The following is a 21,703-nucleotide window of genomic DNA, read 5'->3' as shown; positions in this document are numbered from 1 at the left end:
GTCGTACAGTCTGGAGCAACGGAAGCTCTGATCACGAATACAATATAAAACAGAAGTGGAGCCTCCACCCTACTTCTGTTTCGTCTTGGCACGTACAATCGTACATTTATCCTATAATATAAATAGAAATCATCTCAGCCACGCGAGACTAGGATCAAACGTAGAGGTGCTTTTAATCCATGCATTGCTTGATTTGTTTATTCTATTAGGTTTATTTTATTTTTCATGTATCTATTAGGTTTAAGGTTTCATCATATTTCTTTGTGTTTTTTCATCAGCTGCTCTGACACATTAACACAAAACAACACACAACACCTTAACACACAACACAACACACACCACAATGTTTTGTGTCCATTCATTGCTTTTCAAATTTTGTGTTCTTTGCTTCTCCATCGTGTCATTCATCACCTGGCCACCAGGGGAGCACTCTGACCTGCCAGGTGAGTCCACAGTAGAACATAATGTTACATTATATTATAAAACAGTAGAACATAATATTTAAACAGGATTTATTAAACTAAATTAAACTAACCTTATTCATCATGTTTTATGTAGAGTCTGAGCTGAGTGAGCTGAGTGAGTATATCCTTCTCATCTATATAGTTTAGTATAGTTTATACCCTCTAGTCTAGAACGTCCACTACGCTGCATTCCCATTGGTTCTCAGTATGCTGCGTCTCCATTGTTTCCCGGTATGCTGCATCCCCATTGGCTCCCCTCCAAATTGAGCTTTGAGTGGAACCCGAGTGGAACGGTAAGAGAGTGATGACACTATCGTTGACTCCCATTGTAACAATGGAATGAGGAAGTGCTCATTCTGTCTCAATGGGATAGTTCCAATGTGTGGAACTATAGCCCATAGCACCCCGCTTTGTCTCAATGGGATAGTTCCAATGTTTGGAACTATAGCCCATAGGCACCCGCTTTGTGGCGAGATCAAAGCGTGTCTCCACTCTCTTACTATTCCACTCGGGTAGGAACTAGGAAGTAACAACGTCGGATCCCAGTGCTACGTCCACCAGAGGAACTCAGTCTTATTGTGTATTACTATGAACGTGAAATTATCCTCCTCCTCTCCTCTCCTCTCCTCTCCTCTCCTCTCCTCTCCTCTCCTCTCCTCTCCTCTCCTCTCCTCTCCTCTCCTCTCCTCTCCTCTCCTCTCCTCTCCTCCAGGTCTGGCTCCATCCATCCATGTGTGGGATGCTATGAGTAAGCAGACCCTTTCCATCCTGAGGTGTTGTCACGCTAAGGGCGTCGGCTACGTTAACTTCAGCGCCACGGGCAAACTGCTGCTGTCTGTGGGCGTGGAGGCGGAGCATAGCATCACTGTGTGGCGTTGGCAGGAAGGTACGCATCTCATGTTCGCTGGCAGGGAGGTACACACCCTGTTTCACATTAAATGATAAACCAAAGCGCCACCATGTGGCAGGGAGGTACACACATTACATGATAAACCACTTAACCGTTTCAGTTCATACGACGTGTGAGACCGTCATAAGGATTAGAAACGATCGTAGCCTTGGACGTCTGTGGACGTCCTAGCGACGTCCTAGTGACACGGGGCGAGATAAGAATATTCAGAATTTGGCATTTCGCTTTTCGCTTGCCGTATGCTAACGCTCTGTGCAACTATTAGCTTGTCATTGACTCCCATGTTAGCGCGGCGGAAAGAATGACTCGTATCTCCTAATCCAGGGCGCTCTCCGTGGTGATGAATGGATCGATATGCTGGCGCTTCATTTCTGCTCCTCATCCGTCTCTCCCGCAAAATATGAACGCTTTTTGGATCGTATAAATTAAAATGATCAGGATGTTAGGTCAATTTGTCAAGTCAACTTTTTAGGAAAGTGTTTCCGGTTCATGGCTTTCAGAGTAAAAGCGATCAGACAACTCCGGCACCCCAGAGCTCCTATTTTGAAGCACTTCCGGCACTAAATGTGTTTTAACAAGGAGTTCTCAAGTCAAAACAGTTTTGCCACTTTTTGTGTGTGTGCGGTGCGTGCGATGCGTTGGTGCGTGCGTACTGTGTGTGTGTGCGTGCATGTGTACCTTGCGTGCGTGCGTGTGTGTGTGTCAACAGGTGTGAAGGTGTGCAGTAAAGGCTCCCACGCAGAGCGCATCTTCGTGGTGGAGTTCCGGCCAGACTCCGACACGCAGTTCGTCTCCGTCGGGATCAAACACATCAAGTTCTGGACGCTGGTGGGCGGAGCCCTGATGTACAAGAAGGGCGTGATTGGCTCGGTGGAGGACGGACGCATGCAGACCATGCTGTCGGTGGCCTTTGGAGCCGTGAGTATTATTATTATTATTATTATTATAATAATATAGTTTTATTATTAGTATTATTATTATTAGTAGCTGGCGCCCCTCAAACATCTGTACAGCTGTGTATAGGAGGGGCTAGCACCCCTCAAACATCTGTACAGCTGTATATAGGAGGGGCTAGCACCCCTCAAACATCTACAGCTGTGTATAGGAGGGGCTAGCACCCCTCAAACATCTACAGCTGTGTATAGGAGGGGCTAGCACCCCTCAAACATCTACAGCTGTGTATAGGAGGGGCTAGCACCCCTCAAACATCTACAGCTGTGTATAGACCGATTCCGTAGCGGTTTCATGGTCGCAGCCTACGTATTTCCTGTAGGCGGACTCGACGTAGCTGCGGGGTTTAAACCATCAACAGGCTCATCTCTTCCACTACAGTGAACGGCAGAGTGACTGATGTTAGTTTGCCTCAAACTTTACTCCTTTACCTGCTTTTTTACTAACACTAACATTACAAAGATGTCCAGAACATCGAGATGAACCTGTGTAGTTTATGGCTGCTCCAACAGTAGTGGCAACATAAAAAATAAATAAATACGGAATGTCAAAATATCCACCGTGGTGGCTGAGACCAGAGCCATTGAGTAACGGTTGAGACAAAGCAGTGAAAGGTCCTGAAAGATACATAATTTCAGTCTTACCCAATACCCAATCTTTCTGTTTTATGAACACAAGGCTGCTGTATTTTATACCTCATACTAAGCATTTAAAGTATGGGGTATAAAGTACAGCAGCCTTGTGTTAATAAAACAGAAAGATTTGGTATTGGGTAAGACTGGCGTTATGTATCTTTCACTGCTTCGTCTCAACCATTACTCTATGGCTCTGGTCTCAGCCACCGCGGTGGATATTAGACATTCAGTTTTTTATTTTTTATTTTATGTTGCCACTACTGTTGGAGCAGCCATAAACTACACAGGTTCATCTCGATGTTCTGGACATCTTTGTAATGTTAGTGTTAGTAAAAAAGCAGGTAAAGGAGTAAAGTTTGAGGCAAACTAACATCAGTCACTCTGCCGTTCACTGTAGTGGAAGAGATGCGCCTGGTGATGGTTTAAACCCCGCAGCTACGTCGAGTCCGCCTACAGGAAATACGTAGGCTGCGACCATGAAACCGCTACGGAATCGGTCTATAGGAGGGGCTAGCGCCCCTCAAACATGTACAATGAAACCATACAAACTATACAGTTTGCAGTCATAGATTATTAAGAATATTCAATCTCTTCGTGTCTGTCTGCCTGCCTGCCTGCCTGCCTGTCTGTCTGCCTGCCTGCCTGCCTGCCTGCCTGCCTGCCTGCCTGCCTGTCTGCCTGTCTGCCTGCCTGCCTGTCAGAACAACCTGACGTTCACAGGAGCGGTGAACGGAGATGTTTACGTGTGGAGAGAACACTTCCTGGTCCGAGTGGTGGCGAAGGCTCACAGCGGCCCGGTGTTCACCATGTACACCACGCTGAGAGACGGCCTGATCGTCACGGGGGGGAAGGAACGACCGTACGTATTACTGTAAATACATTATTACAGTAAATACAGTATTATACTGTAAATACTGTAAGTACATGGTGGTGTTCACCATGTACACCACCCTGAGAGACGGCATGATCGTTACGGGGGGGAAGGAACGACCTTACGTATTACTGTAAATACATTATTACAGTAAATACAGTATTACTGTAAATACTGTAAGTACATGGTGGTGTTCACCTTGTACACCACCCTGAGAGACGGCCTGATCGTTACGGGGGGGAAGGAACGACCTTACGTATTACTGTAAATACATTATTACAGTAAATACAGTATTACTGTAAATACTGTAAGTACATGGTGGTGTTCACCATGTACACCACCCTGAGAGACGGCCTGATCGTTACGGGGGGAAGGAACGACCGTACGTATTACTGTAAATACATTATTACATTAAATACAGTATTACTGTAAATACTGTAAGTACATGGTGGTGTTCACCATGTACACCACCCTGAGAGACGGCCTGATCGTTACGGGGGGGAAGGAACGACCGTACGTATTACTGTAAATACATTATTACATTAAATACAGTATTACTGTAAATACTGTAAGTACATGGTGGTGTTCACCATGTACACCACCCTGAGAGACGGCCTGATCGTTACGGGGGGGAAGGAACGACCGTACGTATTACTGTAAATACATTATTACAGTAAATACAGTATTATACTGTAAATACTGTAAGTACATGGTGGTGTTCACCATGTACACCACCCGAGAGACGGGCTCATCGTTACGGGGGGAAGGAACGACCGTACGTATTACTGTAAATACATTATTACAGTAAATACAGTATTATACTGTAAATACTGTAAGTACATGGTGGTGTTCACCATGTACACCACCCTGAGAGACGGCCTGATCGTTACGGGGGGGAAGGAACGACCGTACGTATTACTGTAAATACATTATTACAGTAAATACAGTATTATACTGTAAATACTGTAAGTACATGGTGGTGTTCACCATGTACACCACCCTGAGAGACGGGCTCATCGTTACGGGGGGGAAGGAACGACCGTACGTATTACTGTTGTCAAATTAACTGTTATCAAATTAACTGTTATCAAATTAACTGTTTAAGTTAAAGGTATATTCAGTGATTTCACTTAATTCAAATATCACTTATTTTTTTGTTTTGTTGTGATAATCCTCTCTACTATAGAGTGTGCTGACCATATAAGGAGTTCCTCCCTGTCCCCAGTTAAAAAAAAAAAAAAGTATATTCAGTGATTTCACTCAAAAAACCTTAGGTTTCGTTTTTGGTTCTCTATCCTGATTGGATGAAAGGCTGGGTCCCAAGGCAAAAACAAAACCTAAGGTTTTTTGAGTGAAATCACTGAATATACCTTTAACTGTTATCAAAGTAACTGTTATCAAATTAACTTACGGAACGACCGTAAGTATTACTGTTATCAAATGAACCTTCTTCAGTGATCCTAGTCCATCCACACTGCCGTTCACTTCTTGTACACGGCCTGTCTAAAAATCGGAATAACTCTAAATCTACGCTCTCCGTGGTTTCGTGAAAATGCGGCACAAATATTTGAATATACTGTATATTCTTTCAGAAGAGTTTTTTTTTTCTTCGACACGTGTGTGTGTGTGTGTGTGTGTGTGTGTGTGTGTGTGTGTGTGTGTGTGTGTGTGTGTGTGTGTGTGTGTGTGTGTGTGTGTGTGTGTGTGTGTGTGTGTGTGTGTGTGTGTGTGTGTGTGTGTGTGTGTGTGTGTGTGTGTGTGTGTGTGTGTGTGTGTGTGTGTGTGTGTGTGTGTGTGTGTGTGTGTGTGCGTGTGTGCGTGCGCGTGCGTTAGGACTAAGGAGGGCGGGGCGGTGAAGCTGTGGGATCAGGAGATGAAACGATGCAGAGCGTTCCAGCTGGAGACCGGGCAGCCTGTGGAGAACGTCCGCTCCGTCTGCAGAGGAAAGGTACTGACCTGAGATCAGATTCATACCAGGTTTCCACTGGACAACACACTGGTCTGATTAACCCATTCTGACCTGAGATCAGATTCATACCAGGTTTCCACTGAATACACACTGGTCTGATTAACCCATTCTGACCTGAGATCAGATTCTAAAAAATGTCAGTCGTTCTTCGATTTTTCAAAAATAGCAGACCTACAAGCTCGTAGCACGCCCTATGAGCGCACTATGAGCTTGTAGATCTGCTATTTTTCAATAGCTAAAGCATAACATGATGCCAACACCAAAATGGGTTCCCGTTCAGAATGGGTTAAGATAGAGAGCAAAAGGTGGGCATCCAACAGGGCCCTGTCCTAAATTGGTTCAGGTTCTGTGTCTTTCTGACAGAACCTATGAAATGAAAACATGGAAGTCTTACAAACGCCCCCCCCCCCACGCACTCAGATCAGCCAACGCAGGGAAGCTGGAAGTACTCTCACTAAAAACGCCGGGACAACACTCCACACGTCTCAAACTCTTCTCCCTTCTGGCTCCAAAACTGTGGAATGCACTTCCCATCGCAGTCAGAACTGCAGCATCACTCCCAATCTTCCGCCGTAGTCTGAAAACCCACCTTTTCAGACTCCATCATGGCCCGTAGCACTTACCCTACCCCCCTTAGATAGCATTTCTGTAGACTTAGATAGCATTTTATACAGACTTATAGCATGTTATGTAGACAGCACTAGAATTGCATTGTATGTAGTCATAGCATAGTATAGTATATTTATATTATTATATTTCATTATATAGATATTCCACTGTTACTTTCTTATCTTACGCATGTTTCATGATAAATGTATTTATGTGATGTATTGCCATGCTTTTTTGTTCTTGCTTAATGTAAGTCGCTCTGGATTAAGAGCGTCTGCTAAATGCCTAAATTGTAAATTGAAGTCAAACTACTTTGTTGTGTGTGTGTGTGTGTGTGTGTGTGTGTGTGTGTGTGTGTGTGTGTGTGTGTGTGTGTGTGTGTTCAGGGTAAGATCCTGGTGGGCACTAAGGACGGGGAGGTCATCGAGATGGGCGAGAAGAACGCAGCGTCCAACACGTTGGTGACCGGTCACACCAGAGGTCACATCTGGGGTCTTTCGGCCCACCCTCACAAAGACGTCTGCATCTCTGCTAGCGACGACTGCACCGTGCGCATCTGGGACCTCGCCGATAAGGTAATGGACTCCAAAATGTTCATTTAATTTTCAGGAAATTAAGCAAAGCGTATATTTTGAAAACAAAGCAATACAGCCTCATCAAAGTTGGTGTTGTGACTTTATATATATTGTCAATTACTTCCATGAGAGGGAGAGAGGTGGTGGAGTTAGCTGCTTTATAGCAGACAGTTTGAGAGGGGGAGAGGTGGTGGAGTTGGCTGCTTTAGCAGACAGTTTGATATGGAGAGAGGTGGTGTAGTTAGCTGCTTTATAGCAGACAGTTTGAGAGGGGGAGAGGTGGTGGAGTTAGCTGCTTTATAGCAGACAGTTTGAGAGGGGGAGAGGTGGTGGAGTTAGCTGCTTTAGAAGACAGTTTGATATGGAGAGAGGTGATGGAGTTAGCTGCTTTATATGTATTGTATTGTATTGTATTGTAGAAACTGTTGAACAAGGTGTCTTTGGGACATCCTGCTAAGTGTTATTGTATTGTAGAAACTGTTGAACAAGGTGTCTTTGGGACATCCTGCTAAGTGTTATTGTATTGTATTGTATTGTAGAAACTGTTGAACAAGGTGTCTTTGGGACATCCTGCTAAGTGTTATTGTATTGTATTGTATTGTATTGTAGAAACTGTTGAACAAGGTGTCTTTGGGACATCCTGCTAAGTGTTATTGTATTGTAGAATCTGTTGAACAAGGTGTCTTTGGGACATCCTGCTAAGTGTTATTGTATTGTATTGTATTGTATTGTAGAAACTTTTGAACAAGGTGTCTTTGGGGCATCCTGCTAAGTGTTATTGTATTGTATTGTAGAAACTGTTGAACAAGGTGTCTTTGGGACATCCTGCTAAGTGTTATTGTATTGTATTGTAGAAACTGTTGAACAAGGTGTCTTTGGGACATCCTGCTAAGTGTTATTGTATTGTATTGTATTGTAGAAACTGTTGAACAAGGTGTCTTTGGGACATCCTGCTAAGTGTTATTGTATTGTATTGTATTGTATTGTATTGTAGAAACTGTTGAACAAGGTGTCTTTGGGACATCCTGCTAAGTGTTATTGTATTGTATTGTATTGTATTGTATTGTAGAAACTGTTGAACAAGGTGTCTTTGGGACACCCTGCTAAGTGTTATTGTATTGTATTAAATTGTAGAAACTGTTGAACAAGGTGTCTTTACGACACCCAGCTAAGTGTTATTGTATTGTATTGTATTGTATTGTATTGTAGAAACTGTTGAACAAGGTGTCTTTGGGACATCCTGCTAAGTGTTATTGTATTATTATTGTATTGTAGAAACTGTTGAACAAGGTGTCTTTGGGACATCCTGCTAAGTGTTATTGTATTGTATTGTATTGTAGAAACTGTTGAACAAGGTGTCTTTGGGACATCCTGCTAAGTGTTATTGTATTGTATTGTAGAAACTGTTGAACAAGGTGTCTTTGGGACACCCAGCTAAGTGTTATTGTATTGTATTGTATTGTATTGTAGAAACTGTTGAACAAGGTGTCTTTGGGACATCCTGCTAAGTGTTATTGTATTGTAGAAACTGTTGAACAAGGTGTCTTTGGGACATCCTGCTAAGTGTTATTGTATTGTATTGTAGAAACTGTTGAACAAGGTGTCTTTGGGACACCCTGCTAAGTGTTATTGTATTGTAGAAACTGTTGAACAAGGTGTCTTTGGGACATCCGGCTAAGTGTTATTGTATTATTATTGTATTGTAGAAACTGTTGAACAAGGTGTCTTTGGGACATCCTGCTAAGTGTTATTGTATTGTATTGTAGAAACTGTTGAACAAGGTGTCTTTGGGACACCCTGCTAAGTGTTATTGTATTGTATTGTATTGTATTGTATTGTATTGTATTGTAGAAACTGTTGAACAAGGTGTCTTTGGGACACCCTGCTAAGTGTTATTGTATTGTATTGTAGAAACTGTTGAACAAGGTGTCTCTGGGACATCCTGCTAAGTGTTATTGTATTGTATTGTATTGTAGAAACTGTTGAACAAGGTGTCTTTGGGACATCCTGCTAAGTGTTATTGTATTGTATTGTATTGTAGAAACTGTTGAACAAGGTGTCTTTGGGACATCCTGCTAAGTGTTATTGTATTGTATTGTAGAAACTGTTGAACAAGGTGTCTTTGGGACATCCTGCTAAGTGTTATTGTATTGTATTGTATTGTAGAAACTGTTGAACAAGGTGTCTTTGGGACATCCTGCTAAGTGTTATTGTATTGTATTGTAGAAACTGTTGAACAAGGTGTCTTTGGGACACCCAGCTAAGTGTTATTGTATTGTATTGTATTGTATTGTAGAAACTGTTGAACAAGGTGTCTTTGGGACATCCTGCTAAGTGTTATTGTATTGTAGAAACTGTTGAACAAGGTGTCTTTGGGACATCCTGCTAAGTGTTATTGTATTGTATTGTAGAAACTGTTGAACAAGGTGTCTTTGGGACACCCTGCTAAGTGTTATTGTATTGTAGAAACTGTTGAACAAGGTGTCTTTGGGACATCCGGCTAAGTGTTATTGTATTATTATTGTATTGTAGAAACTGTTGAACAAGGTGTCTTTGGGACATCCTGCTAAGTGTTATTGTATTGTATTGTAGAAACTGTTGAACAAGGTGTCTTTGGGACACCCTGCTAAGTGTTATTGTATTGTATTGTATTGTATTGTATTGTATTGTAGAAACTGTTGAACAAGGTGTCTTTGGGACACCCTGCTAAGTGTTATTGTATTGTATTGTAGAAACTGTTGAACAAGGTGTCTCTGGGACATCCTGCTAAGTGTTATTGTATTGTATTGTATTGTAGAAACTGTTGAACCAGGTGTCTTTGGGACACCCTGCTAAGTGTTATTGTATTGTATTGTATTGTAGAAACTGTTGAACAAGGTGTCTCTGGGACACCCTGCTAAGTGCACCTGCTACAGCCCGAACGGGGAGATGGTTTCCATCGGCATGGAGAACGGAGAGTTCATCGTCCTGCTGGTCAACTCTCTGAGCGTCTGGGGAAAGAAGAGAGACCGCAGCGTCTGCATTCAGGACATACGGTACGGTTCACCTTTACCCTTTACCCTTTGACCTTTACCCTTTCACCTTTACCATTTACCCTTTACCCTGGGCGTCTGGGGCAAGAAGAGAGACCGATATGTTGACAGTCCAAGGCACATTTTGACCTGGGAACGATTCTACAAATGTCTTTGTTTTCTGAAAAACCCTGTTTTTCCATGTCATTCGTTCTCAAACATTTTCATGTCAAGGACCCCCAGGATTATATGTAATTGGCCCCTGACCCCCATCTGAAAGTATGGTGGACCAACGTTGATTCATTTAGAACCAGGGTCAATGGGTGGACCAACGTTGATTCATTTAGTACCAAGGTTAATGGGTGGACCAACGTTTACATCTCAATGTTTATTTATATTTTTTTGCGTGCGTGGTATGGGTGTGTGGGGTGCGTGCGTGCATGCGTGCGTTCGGTGTGTGGGGTGCATGCCTTGGGTGTGTGCGTGCGTGCGTTGGGTGTGTGTGCGTGCGTTGGGTGTGTGTGTGCGTGCGTTGGGTGTGTGCGTGCGTTGGGTGTGTGCGTGCGTGCATGCGTTGGGTGTGTGCGTGGGGTGCATGCGTGCGTGCATGCGTTGGGTGTGTGCGTGGGGTGCGTGCGTGCGTGCATGCGTTGGGTGTGTGCGCGGGGTGCATGCGTGCGTGCATGCGTTGGGTGTGTGCGTGGGGTGCGTGCGTGCGTGCATGCGTTGGGTGTGTGTGTGCGTGCGTTGGGTGTGTGCGTGCGTTGGGTGTGTGCGTGCGTGCATGCGTTGGGTGTGTGCGTGCGTGCATGCGTTGGGTGTGTGTGTGCGTGCGTTGGGTGTGTGTGTGCGTGCGTTGGGTGTGTGTGTGCATGCGTTGGGTGTGTGTGTGCGTGTGTGCGTTGGGTGTGTGTGTGCGTGCGTTGGGTGTGTGTGCGTGCGTGCGTTGGGTGTGTGTGTGCGTGCATTGGGTGTGTGTGTGCGTGCGTTGGGTGTGTGTGTGCGTGCGTTGGGTGTGTGCGTGCGTCAGGTTCAGCCCAGACAACCACCTCCTGGCCGTGGGTTCGGTAGAAGGCTGCGTTGACCTCTATGACCTCAGCCTGGGTCCGTCTCTCAACCGGGTCGGGTACTGTAAGGACCTGCCCGGGTTCGTCCTGCAGGTGGACTTCTCTGCAGACAGCAAGTTCATCCAGGTGTGGATCACATAATGTACTGTTTATTGACCCATTCTGACCTGAGATCAGATTCTTAAAATGTCTGTTTGAAAATGACAGTTTTCTGAAAAAGCCATGTTTCTATGTCAGTCGTTCTTCGATTTAAAAAAAAATAGCAGCTAAAAGCTCATAGCGCGCCACTCGGTGGCGCGCTATGAGCTTGTAGATCTGCTATTTTTAAATAGCTAAAGCATAACGTAATGCTAACGCCAAAAGGGGTTCCCGTCTAAAATGGGTTAACAGTGGATTGTGCTTTCTGCCTGCACTATTCATATGTTTAATTCGTCATTTTAATGCCAATAGAGAAATCTGTGATACACACACTCCATCTCATTCTCACACGGCAATCCTATGGTATTAGACACCCAGCCCTGAAGGTGGCGGTAACGTCACCATTATGCCGATTTTGACCAAATAGAGCGAATCTGGCGATGATGTCACTTCCGGTTTAAGGAACAATAACATCCGGTACTAGCTTTGGACACATCTGTGTCTCATATAGCAACATCTTTTGTTGTGCGCGTGCATGCATGCTTGCGTGTGTGCGTGCGTGCGTGCGTGCGTGCGTGCGTGCGTGCGTGCGTGCGTGCGTGCGTGCGTGCGTGCGTGTGTGTGTGTGTGTGTGTGTGTGTGTGTGTGTGTGTGTGTGTGTGTGTGTGTGTGTGTGCGTGTGCGTGTGCGTGTGTGTGTGTGTGTGTGCACATCCAGGTCTCCACCAGTACATATGCTCGTCAGGTCCATGAGGTTCCGTCAGGGAAGCTGGTCTCAGACCAGACCGTCATCGACAGAATCACCTGGGCTACCTGGACCAGGTACTATTATTATTATTATTATTATTAGTAGTAGTAGTAGCAGTATTAGTAGCAGTAGCAGTAGTAGTTTGATTATCAGTATCCAGTCAGATAAGTCACAAATACATTTAACCAATATTTAATATAGAATGAGAATACAAGTGTGCATATAATATTCTATCTTGCCGTTCGGCTCTGCTAATTATTCCTCCCTGCTCGGCACAATTAAACACCATCATTAAACATTAAGAGCAGGGAGATAGATAGCCTATACAATAACAACCCCGAACATGGAGAACATAAATAACAGAGCCCACAGGTGGTGCTGGGGTGGTGGTGGTGGAGCAGACAGAACTAATAGCAGAGCAGAGCGGTGGTGGTGGTGGGAGGAAACCTCACATAACAACAACCAGGAACCATATGCAGAAGGAATGACATGTGGGTCTTGTGTTGCTCCAGACTGTATGATGGAAGCATTTATATTTTATTCATGATCAGAGCTTCCGTCGCTCCAGACTGTATGACGGAAGCGTTTATATTTTACTCGTGATCAGAGCTTCCGTCGCTCCAGACTGTATGACGGAAGCATTTATATTTTACTCGTGATCAGAGCTTCCGTTGCTCCAGACTGTACGACGGAAGCATTTATATTTTACTCGTGATCAGAGCTTCCGTCGCTCCAGACTGTACGATGGTGGTGGGGGTGTGGCCTATGTTAACGGTTTCCCTGTATCGTCGCAGCGTATTGGGCGAGGAGGTGGTGGGGGTGTGGCCTCGCAACGCGGACAAGGCAGACGTGAACTGCGCCAGCGTCTCTCACACGGGACTCAACGTGGTGACGGGAGACGACTTCGGACTCATCAAGCTGTTCGACTTCCCCTGCTCCGAGAAGTTTGTACGTATCACTATTAAACTGCTCCGAGAAGTTTGTACGTATCACCATTAACCCTGTAACACCCAGCATTGCAATACTACAACATATTAATTAATTAATTAAAACATTTTTTCACCTAAACGTCATCATTGATGCTCATTGCAATGCCATTGGTCCTGATATTTGCATATGAATACCCCCCCACAGAGGCTGAAATTCACACAAATTAAAAATATCTGGACTAACCTATGACCTTTGACCTTTAAATTAAACTAAATACTCTAATAAAACTAAAAACTCTAATAAACCATTAAATGCTCCGAAACGTTTTTACGACTTGACTTGAAGATATTTTGTAGAATATGGTGTCAGCCCAAAAGGTTTGTAGCCTACGTATTCACGTGTGTGACCTGAGGGGTGACCTGTGACCTGAGACCTGACCTGTGACCTGACCTGTGACCTGAGGGGTGTGTCCGTATTGTATCTCTTATGTGGACATAACTATGTGTGTGTGTGTGTGTGTGTGTGTGTGTGTGTGTGTGTGTGTGTGTGTGTGTGTGTGCCCGCCCGTGCGTGCACGCTCCTAAGGCCAAACACAAGCGTTACTTTGGTCATTCGGCCCATGTGACCAACGTCAGGTTCTCCTGCGACGACAAATACGTGGTCAGCGCTGGAGGGAACGACTGCAGGTGAGACACCGTCACACCGTCCATATATGGACATGTTGTAGGTGAGACACCGTCCATATATGGACATGTTGTAGGTGAGACACCGTCACACCGTCCATATATGGACATGTTGTAGGTGAGACAGCGCCATATATGGACATGTTGTAGGTGAGACACCGTCCATATATGGACATGTAGGTGAGACAGCGCCATATATGGACATGTTGTAGGTGAGACACCGTCCATATATGGACATGTTGTAGGTGAGACACTGTCCATATATGGACATGTTGTAGGTGAGACACCGCCATATATGGACATGTTGTAGGTGAGACACCGCCATATATGGACATGTATGTGACCAGATTTGACTGAGGTACTGCCATTGGATTTCATTTGCATGTCATGTGAAAGCAGGGAATCATAGCTTCAAATTGACATATTGGTTGTTCAGTTTGACCCACCAGTTTTGGAGATATGGCTTATAGAGTAATGTCTTGGAGAGAAACAGAGTTGAGAAAACAGGCTTGAAAAGGTTCACTTCTGTGGCCTCTAACATTACACCTAGCTACATGTTTAAGCATTTATTTCATATTTACATGTCTTCTGTGGTCTCTAACATTACACCTAGCTACATGTTTAAGCATTTATTTCATATTTACATGTCTTCTGTGGTCTCTAACATTACACCTAGCCACATGTTTAAGCATTTATTTCATATTTACATGTCTTCTGTGGTCTCTAACATTACACCTAGCTACATGTTTAAGCATTTATTTCATATTTACATGTCTTCTGTGGACTGTAACATTACACGTATAGCTACATGTTTAAGCATTTATTTCATATTTACATGTCTTCTGTGGACTCTAACATTACACCTAACTACATGTTTAAGCATTTATTTCATATTTACATGTCTTCTGTGGTCTCTAACATTACACCTAGCTACATGTTTAAACATTTATTTCATATTTACATGTCTTCTGTGGTCTCTAACATTACACCTAGCTACATCAGTCTTCTGTGGTTTCTTAGTGTGGTTTCTTAGTGCATCAGTAGATGTATTGTTAACATTTCATATTTACATGTCTTCTGTGGACTAGCGGGGTGCTATGGGCTATAGTTCCACACATTGGAACTATCCCATTGAGACAAAGCGGTGTCCTATGGGCTATAGTTCCACACTTTGGAACTATCCCATTGAGACAAAGCAGTGTCCTATGGGCTATAGTTCCAAACATTGGAACTATCCCATTGAGATAGAACTTCCTCATTCCATTGGATGGGAGTCAACGCTATAGTTGTCGCCACTCTCTTACTAGATTTCTCTGCCCAGTAAAACCCTTGGTGGGCGTTTGTTTCGTAGCGACTGGCTCTCCAGGTCGTCCTCAGAGGGGCGGTGTTCATATAGTCTATGCATGTTGGGGAGTGAGAGTGCGTCGGTTCAAACTGTCGCTATGTCGTTCTGTTCCACGCAGCTTGTTTGTGTGGAAATGCCAGTAACCATGACGACCCAGTAACCATGACGACCCAGTAACCATGACGACCCAGTAACCATGGCGACCCAGTAACCATGGCGACCAGAGGAGGAGGAGGATGCTTGGAGGAAGATGATTGGTCCAGGAGTCTTCGTTTTCTGAGTCCTCGATGGTGATTGGTCCAGGAGTCTGCGTTTGGGAGTCCTCGATGCTGCATTTAATATTAATTAAGTACTGATTATATTATATTACATCTAGTAATACTGATTACATCACATGCCTGGAGTACTTACACCACTACTGATAGTACTACTTGCATAGTTACTACGAGTACTTTGGGTGAATATGACTTCTTTGTTATCCAGAAGTTGAGTGACGGTTCACACGCCTTGCTCAAAGACACTTTGACGGTATATACACGTTTTGCCGTTAACAGATTGACAAATCAGAGTGCAGAAGTCCTGACGTCTCTCTCGTCCATTCCCTGGGCGGTTCGCGGACGTGGAGACTAACATCGTAGAGTCCTAGTCTCGTGATGAAGCCACCCGTCGTGGTGATAAAAAATAAACCAACTGTCTCGCCGCCAAATTAGTTACGTATTCTGCAGAGATAGACCAGTTGGTTCCCAAATATTTCCATGTCAGGGACCCCCAAATCCACACCAATTAGCCCTGCAGAAAAGATGTGCCAGGGACCCCCTTAAAGGGATTGTGACATTAAAAAAAAGGTTTTGGAATTGTTCTTATTCTTTTTAGGTTTTCTAATCTCAATTGCACCCAAAAAACATGAACTTTTAACATTCAGTAGATTTTCTGTGATCTGGGGTTTTCTGGCTCTAACAGGTGCTCTGATTTGCCGGCAGTTTGTGATGTAAGAGCCTGCAAATCCCATATATGTCAATGGGATTTGCCAGCAGATGTCACTGTTTTCACTGTGTTTGCCTGTTTTCATTGTAGCTCAAAAGGCTTCCAAACCCCAAAGAAAACTTCAGACCACAGAAAATCCACTGAATGTTCAAAGTTCAGGTTTTTTGGGTGTAATTGAGGTCATAAAACCTAAAAGAAAAAAGAAAAACAAAAATAAATGAAAATGAATGTCATAAAACCTTTAAGAGAAGATTTAGCAGTGATTCTCAACCCGCTTCATTTCAAGGACCCCCAGTTTGACATGCATTAGGGCTACGGACCCCCCATTTAATGGCATTCCTTTCTCTGGAACCCCCAATTTATATTGTAAAATCAATGTTAATTTAACTCTGAGAGTGTACAAAATGTGGTCCATTTGGTTCCTAACTATCATTTAGCTGGGGACCCCCTGGAACTCCCTCAAGGACCCCTGGTGGTCCCTGGACCCCACTTTGGGAACCACTGTCGTAACAATATCGCAGTCTATTTCTGCAGAATATGTAACTAATTCAGCGGCGGTAACTTATGACGTGTTCTCTGTAACTTTAACGTGTTCTCGGTAACTTTAACGTGTTCTCGGTAACTTTAATGTGTTCTCGGTAACTTTAACGTGTTCTCACCGTCAGTTGATTCTTCACATCACATGTGAGTGAAACCGCCGGGATCATTTGTTTCTGTTTTTGGAGCACATTTCTTATTGGACGCCATATGAACAATTATACCACGGACCGTTTCTTGCTTTAATCACGATATCGGAAAACACCTAATGAAAACATAGAAATCACCTGCTCTGTTCTCCCAGAGCGCAGCAGACTGGGCGGCTAGGCTAGCTATAGTTTCTTGGGACACGTAGTGACTACGTCTGTCATTAAAACATTATGATTATCTTAGTCTTAAGGGTAACTGCCTTTCGGAACGGCGGGAGAGCGTAGATGAACTCCTTTGCTGCCCGCCCGTCCAGGCCCACTCTTTGGAGCTTGTTGTCCTTCCGGGTTAAACAGGAAGGGGCGGGGCCTCTGGAAGTGGAACGACACCACACAGGCCTAGCCCACACTTAGAGTATATATGAATAGAGACGGCACCCGAGTTCTCCTCCCATCCACTTGCATTAAGTTGCTCAGTAGCGCATGAGGCGATTTCACTCCTCCTTCCTGGTAGGAACAGAGTGCATTCTGGGACGGATTGCAATGGTGAGTGGCCCCAAACACATGAACGCGCTACCGTTGAACGCGCACGAGCGTGCGTCCGTCGTGAACGTGTACAATGTCAACGGACAGCGCGTTCATGTGTTTGGGGCTAGGCTGCAATACCTTCACTCGGCCACTATGTCCATTTCGCCTCAGGGTTTCCTCTGGGTGCCGTCTCTATTCATATATACTCTAAGGTCCAGGCCCACTCTATGGAGCTTGTTGTCCTTCCGGGTTAAACAGGAAGGGGCGGGGCCTCCGGAAGTGGAACGACACCACACAGGCCTAGCCCACAGTCTTTAGCTAGCAGAACAACCAGCTAAAACAAATTCAGCGATGCAATACAAAATCACAAATGATTTACGATCGCTGGGTGCGCCTTGGACAGTTACGTCAGACTTTGGTGCTCGATTCTGTTAGGTAGATATCTAACACATTAATACATACTATCTGTTACTTGGTTATAAATACAAAGAGAAGATTCAATGTATTCTATTCTATGATTAGAGATATCTATTGGATGGGAATGTCTGACAATTAAACGGATATATTTACCTGTTTAAATAGATATCTCACAATTAAATAGATATATTTAGTTATTTACCCGTTTAAATAGATATCTCACAATTAAATAGATATATTTACCATGCTTAAATAGATATCTCACAATTAAATAGTTATATTTACCCGTTTTAAATAGATATCTCACAATTAAATAGACATCTGACGATTATATATTAGATAGGAATCTATAACAATTAAATAGATCTGATTAATGGATATCCAACCGCTATAGGTATAGATGTCTAACAGTTAGATATATAGATAGATAACTATTATATTCCTTGTTGAACTGTATCTGAACAGTGAACATGTGGGTCTGATCGGACATACAAATAATAATAATATTAATTAATAATAATAATTTATGACAAAAATGCAAATGAAGCTTAAAACTGGGTGGGACTAAAGGGTTGATAAATGTTGATAGACACTTTGTTGTTGTAGGAATTGAACCTGTGACTTGATAGTAACGTGTATGTGTGTGTGTGTGTGTGTGTGTGTGTGTGTGCGCGCACGTGCGTAGGTGCATGTTTCTGTGTGTGCACGGCTGCACGCGTGCGTGTTTCTGTGTGCGCATGTGTGTGCGCGCGTGCGTGTTGGTGTGTGTGCGTGCATGTGTCTGTGTGTGTGAGTGCGTGTGTGCATGCACAATTTTGCGCATGCATGCATGTGTCTGTGTGTGTGAGTGCGCGTGTGCATGCGTGTCTGTGTGTGTGTGAGTGAGTGCGTGTGTGCATGCGTGTCTGTGTGTGTGTGAGTGCGTGTGTGCATGCGTGTCTGTGTGTGTGTGTGTGTGTGCATACGTGTGCGTGTAGAAGATGTCTTTATTGACGTGTTTATTTTTTATTGAAATGTCTTTGTATCACGAGTTGTCTCAGAGTGTCTATATATGAACATAAATATATATAGCTACACAAACTGTCTACGTTGTTTTCATTATACTGTGTTTAGGATCCAAGATGGCCGCCCGCAGCACCAGGAGGGGGTGGGGGGGGGGCGCGGGGTCGACATATGCCCCTCACTGGGCTGCGTTCAAGACACCTGCCTTGTGTCTGACACCTGCCTTGTGTCTGACACCTGACTTGTGTCTGACACCTGCCTTGTGTCTGACACCTGCCTTGTGCCTGACACCTGACTTGGGTCTGACACCTGCCTTGTGCCTGACACCTGCCTTGTGTCTGACACCTGCCTTGTGTCTGACACCTGACTTGTGTCTGACACCTGCCTTGTGTCTGACACCTGCCTTGTGCCTGACACCTGCCTTGTGTCTGACACCACCTGCCTTGTGTCTGACACCTGCCTTGCGTCTGACACCTGCATTTTGTCATTGTCATTGTCTGACAGTTTCAAATAAAGACAAGCTGACAGGAGAAGTCAGCATCAGAGCCTGTTGCTACAGGTCACTGAAGAAGAACGAGAAGCCTCACAGTTTGAGTGTAGGGTGAAATCTAGGGATGGTGCAGTGTTGGGTTAGGGCTCCAGACTAACGTTTTAGTTGGTTGCACTGGTGCACCCATCTTTTTCATGTACATAAGACATCACCAGTACAGCATTTAGTTAAGGAGTCTTCAACGTTTTTCAGGCCAATGAGGCCCCCACTACATACAGTATTGTATAAAATTGTGTTGCAGATTAAACATTTTCATAGATAGCTTCATAGATTTATTTGACAGCACTACACTACACAAATATAACATTCATATTTTCAGACAGTTAACAACTTAAATCCTCAAAAACGTGTTCTTAGTCTGCTTTTTTGTGCCCCCTACAACAAACAAACCTCTTTGCTGAAAATAGCTGATCTACAAGCTCACAACATCTCACGGTGCGAGTGTTATCGAGCCTGTAGATCTGCTATTTCAGCTAATGCTCCCCTCAGAGGAAATACAAGGGTAAAATACATTAAAATGAAAGGTTCCTATCGCACAAAGATTTGACAGCTCCCATGTAGAAACCCTGAGGAGTCGGACCCCCTAGGGTTCCTGGACCCCCTGTTAAAGATGCACCTACACATAGACATACCTGCTGAATGTAAGGTGCACTAGTGTGACCAAGTCAAATTTGTAGTTGCACTGTACAGATTTTTGGGTGCATGTTATCCCCAAAATGGGTGCACTCTGGAGCCCTTGTGGTGTTAGTTATTGACTTTTGTCAACTGCCTGCGTTGCCGTTTATGGCCCATTCACAGCCTAGCTTTCTGTTAATGGCCCGTTCATGGCCTATTTTTCTGTTGATTGCATGTTCTTTAACTTGTTCTTCGTTCAAAGCCTGTTCATGGCAGTGTTCTCTCTACATGGTATGTCTTCTCAATTATTATGTAAGTATCAAAGCAGTCTTCAACAGGTAAGTTACTGCTGGGTTATCATTGTCTCATTGTCTCATGTGTTACCAAAAGATATTTGAAACATTCAAATTCAATCTATTTTTTCTAATTTAATTTTCCCTCTTTTTTTCCCTCCCTTTAATGTTCAGATTGTCCTGAAACATTCAAAGCCAGTCATAATGACTCGGCATCAGTGTTCGTGTGTCGCTGGAACTGCACTTTGCAACCACATCGTTGCACTCCTGCTGCAGTCTGCTCACTACTCAGAGACAGGTGCCAAAGTTGTCCCCCCCGTCCACAGCTGCACTGAAACTGAGCAACAGTGGCATAAGCCAAGAACCATGGTGAGTTAAATATGGTATATATATATTTATTTTTGTTATGTCATATTTTAGCATAAATCTAAGCACTCCTGAATTAACTCATAGGGGCTTAAACCCGGTCCAGTCGGCCAAATGACCATCATGAAGCCATCGAAGACAAGAACATCGGAAGGAGGAATTCGGTATGTAATTATGTACTGCTGTTTTACGTCTACTGACAATCATAAACAATGACAAGATTATTTTGTTAAGCTAATTTTACCTAACTAGAAGGAGTGTGAATACTTTCCGGATGCACTGTATATCAATCTCCTTTTTGTCTCATTATTTGCACTGGTTGCCTGCTACGACACACCTGTCCCTGTACGTGTGCAGAAATACTTCCTACAAAGTTCTTGAGTCTAGAAAATGGAGTGTAGAAAATGTGTTGACCAACTAGTGTCACTCATCTGTGTTACAGAAGCACACTCTACAAGGCTCTTGCTGGACCTCTCATTGACCTGTCTGTGCTCAAGGTTGATGAGGCATACAAGAACTTTGACCCCCTGTCCAGGCCATTAGTCTGCACCATGGGGATGTCTGCAGATAGTCCCTTGGTTCACTCCCGATTTGGACCTGTCCAGGCTGGAAGTGTTCTGTCCTACCAACACCCCCCAGTGAAAACACGCTACATACTGCATCATGAAGATGCTCCACCATTCCCCCCACTCCCCCTGGATGATTATAGACTTGACCAGACCAGACCAGACTTTGTCCTAAGTGAACATGAAGAACTTCACATCAAGTCTCTTCAGGTCACGTTTCCTACAGCTCAGAAAATTGAGGAAGCAACAACGGAGCAGAGTGCCAGTTCGGAGTGGAAGACGCTGCGCAAGCAAAGACTGACCTCTTCCAGGTATGGAAACTATTGAATATTTTATTAACGCTTAACGTTTTTTTACTTTTAAATTAGAATACCAAGAACTATATTTCTTTCTAAGCCCTATTTAATACTTTCTCAATCAAGTGTGATTTCTTTCTACGTCCGTGATTAGACATGGTAACGCCTGCCTGCCACGCGACAGTAACTTACGCGACAGTAACTTGTAACTAATAGGCAAACCAATATTGTTTGTACAGTTTGCTTTGATTTAATAATTGATTGAACAACTATGATTTGATTTGGATGATCATAATAATCATAATGATTTCTGTCTAATAGTACTAATACTAAAAAGATAAAGATCAAGGGAAAAGATACCTTTTTACAGTACAATAATGTTTGCCTCTTTTTAAAAAAAAGTTACTGTTGCGCGTGCCAAGCTGTCATTCTCTTGTATTATATAATATCGCCCTCACCCAGGCTTTCCACCACCTCAGAGGCAGGCGGGGCGTTACT

At 43.8% G+C, this 21,703-nt stretch overlaps 1 protein-coding gene and 1 long non-coding RNA gene across 2 annotated transcripts in view; both read left to right on the top strand.

The window, feature by feature from the left end:
- eml6 (EMAP like 6) overlaps positions 1 to 15,093 on the top strand; it is a gene marked incomplete at its 5' end in the record, with an annotated part of 49,953 nt that extends 34,860 nt beyond the window's left edge. The window contains 11 exons of the mRNA XM_080758081.1: positions 1,177 to 1,350; positions 2,084 to 2,292; positions 3,662 to 3,819; positions 5,665 to 5,779; positions 6,796 to 6,984; positions 9,847 to 10,019; positions 11,026 to 11,188; positions 11,918 to 12,021; positions 12,742 to 12,895; positions 13,463 to 13,563; positions 15,024 to 15,093. Coding sequence (XP_080614207.1) covers positions 1,177 to 1,350; positions 2,084 to 2,292; positions 3,662 to 3,819; positions 5,665 to 5,779; positions 6,796 to 6,984; positions 9,847 to 10,019; positions 11,026 to 11,188; positions 11,918 to 12,021; positions 12,742 to 12,895; positions 13,463 to 13,563; positions 15,024 to 15,048 — 1,565 coding nt within the window. The 3' untranslated portion in view covers positions 15,049 to 15,093. The remainder of the gene's footprint in view (positions 1 to 1,176; positions 1,351 to 2,083; positions 2,293 to 3,661; positions 3,820 to 5,664; positions 5,780 to 6,795; positions 6,985 to 9,846; positions 10,020 to 11,025; positions 11,189 to 11,917; positions 12,022 to 12,741; positions 12,896 to 13,462; positions 13,564 to 15,023) is intronic.
- Positions 15,094 to 20,208: 5,115 nt separating this feature from the next.
- Positions 20,209 to 21,124, top strand: LOC308310188. The gene is made up of 3 exons (XR_013963471.1): positions 20,209 to 20,346; positions 20,431 to 20,507; positions 20,786 to 21,124. It is a non-coding gene; the product is annotated as an uncharacterized lncRNA (long non-coding RNA).
- The last annotated feature ends 579 nt before the right edge of the window (positions 21,125 to 21,703 follow it).

The sequence above is a fragment of the Protomyctophum bolini genome, assembly GCF_963924005.1.
Source record: "Protomyctophum bolini genome assembly, chromosome: 3".
Classification (NCBI taxonomy): Eukaryota; Metazoa; Chordata; class Actinopteri; order Myctophiformes; family Myctophidae; genus Protomyctophum; species Protomyctophum bolini.
This window is presented reverse-complemented; position numbering and strand designations above follow the sequence as displayed.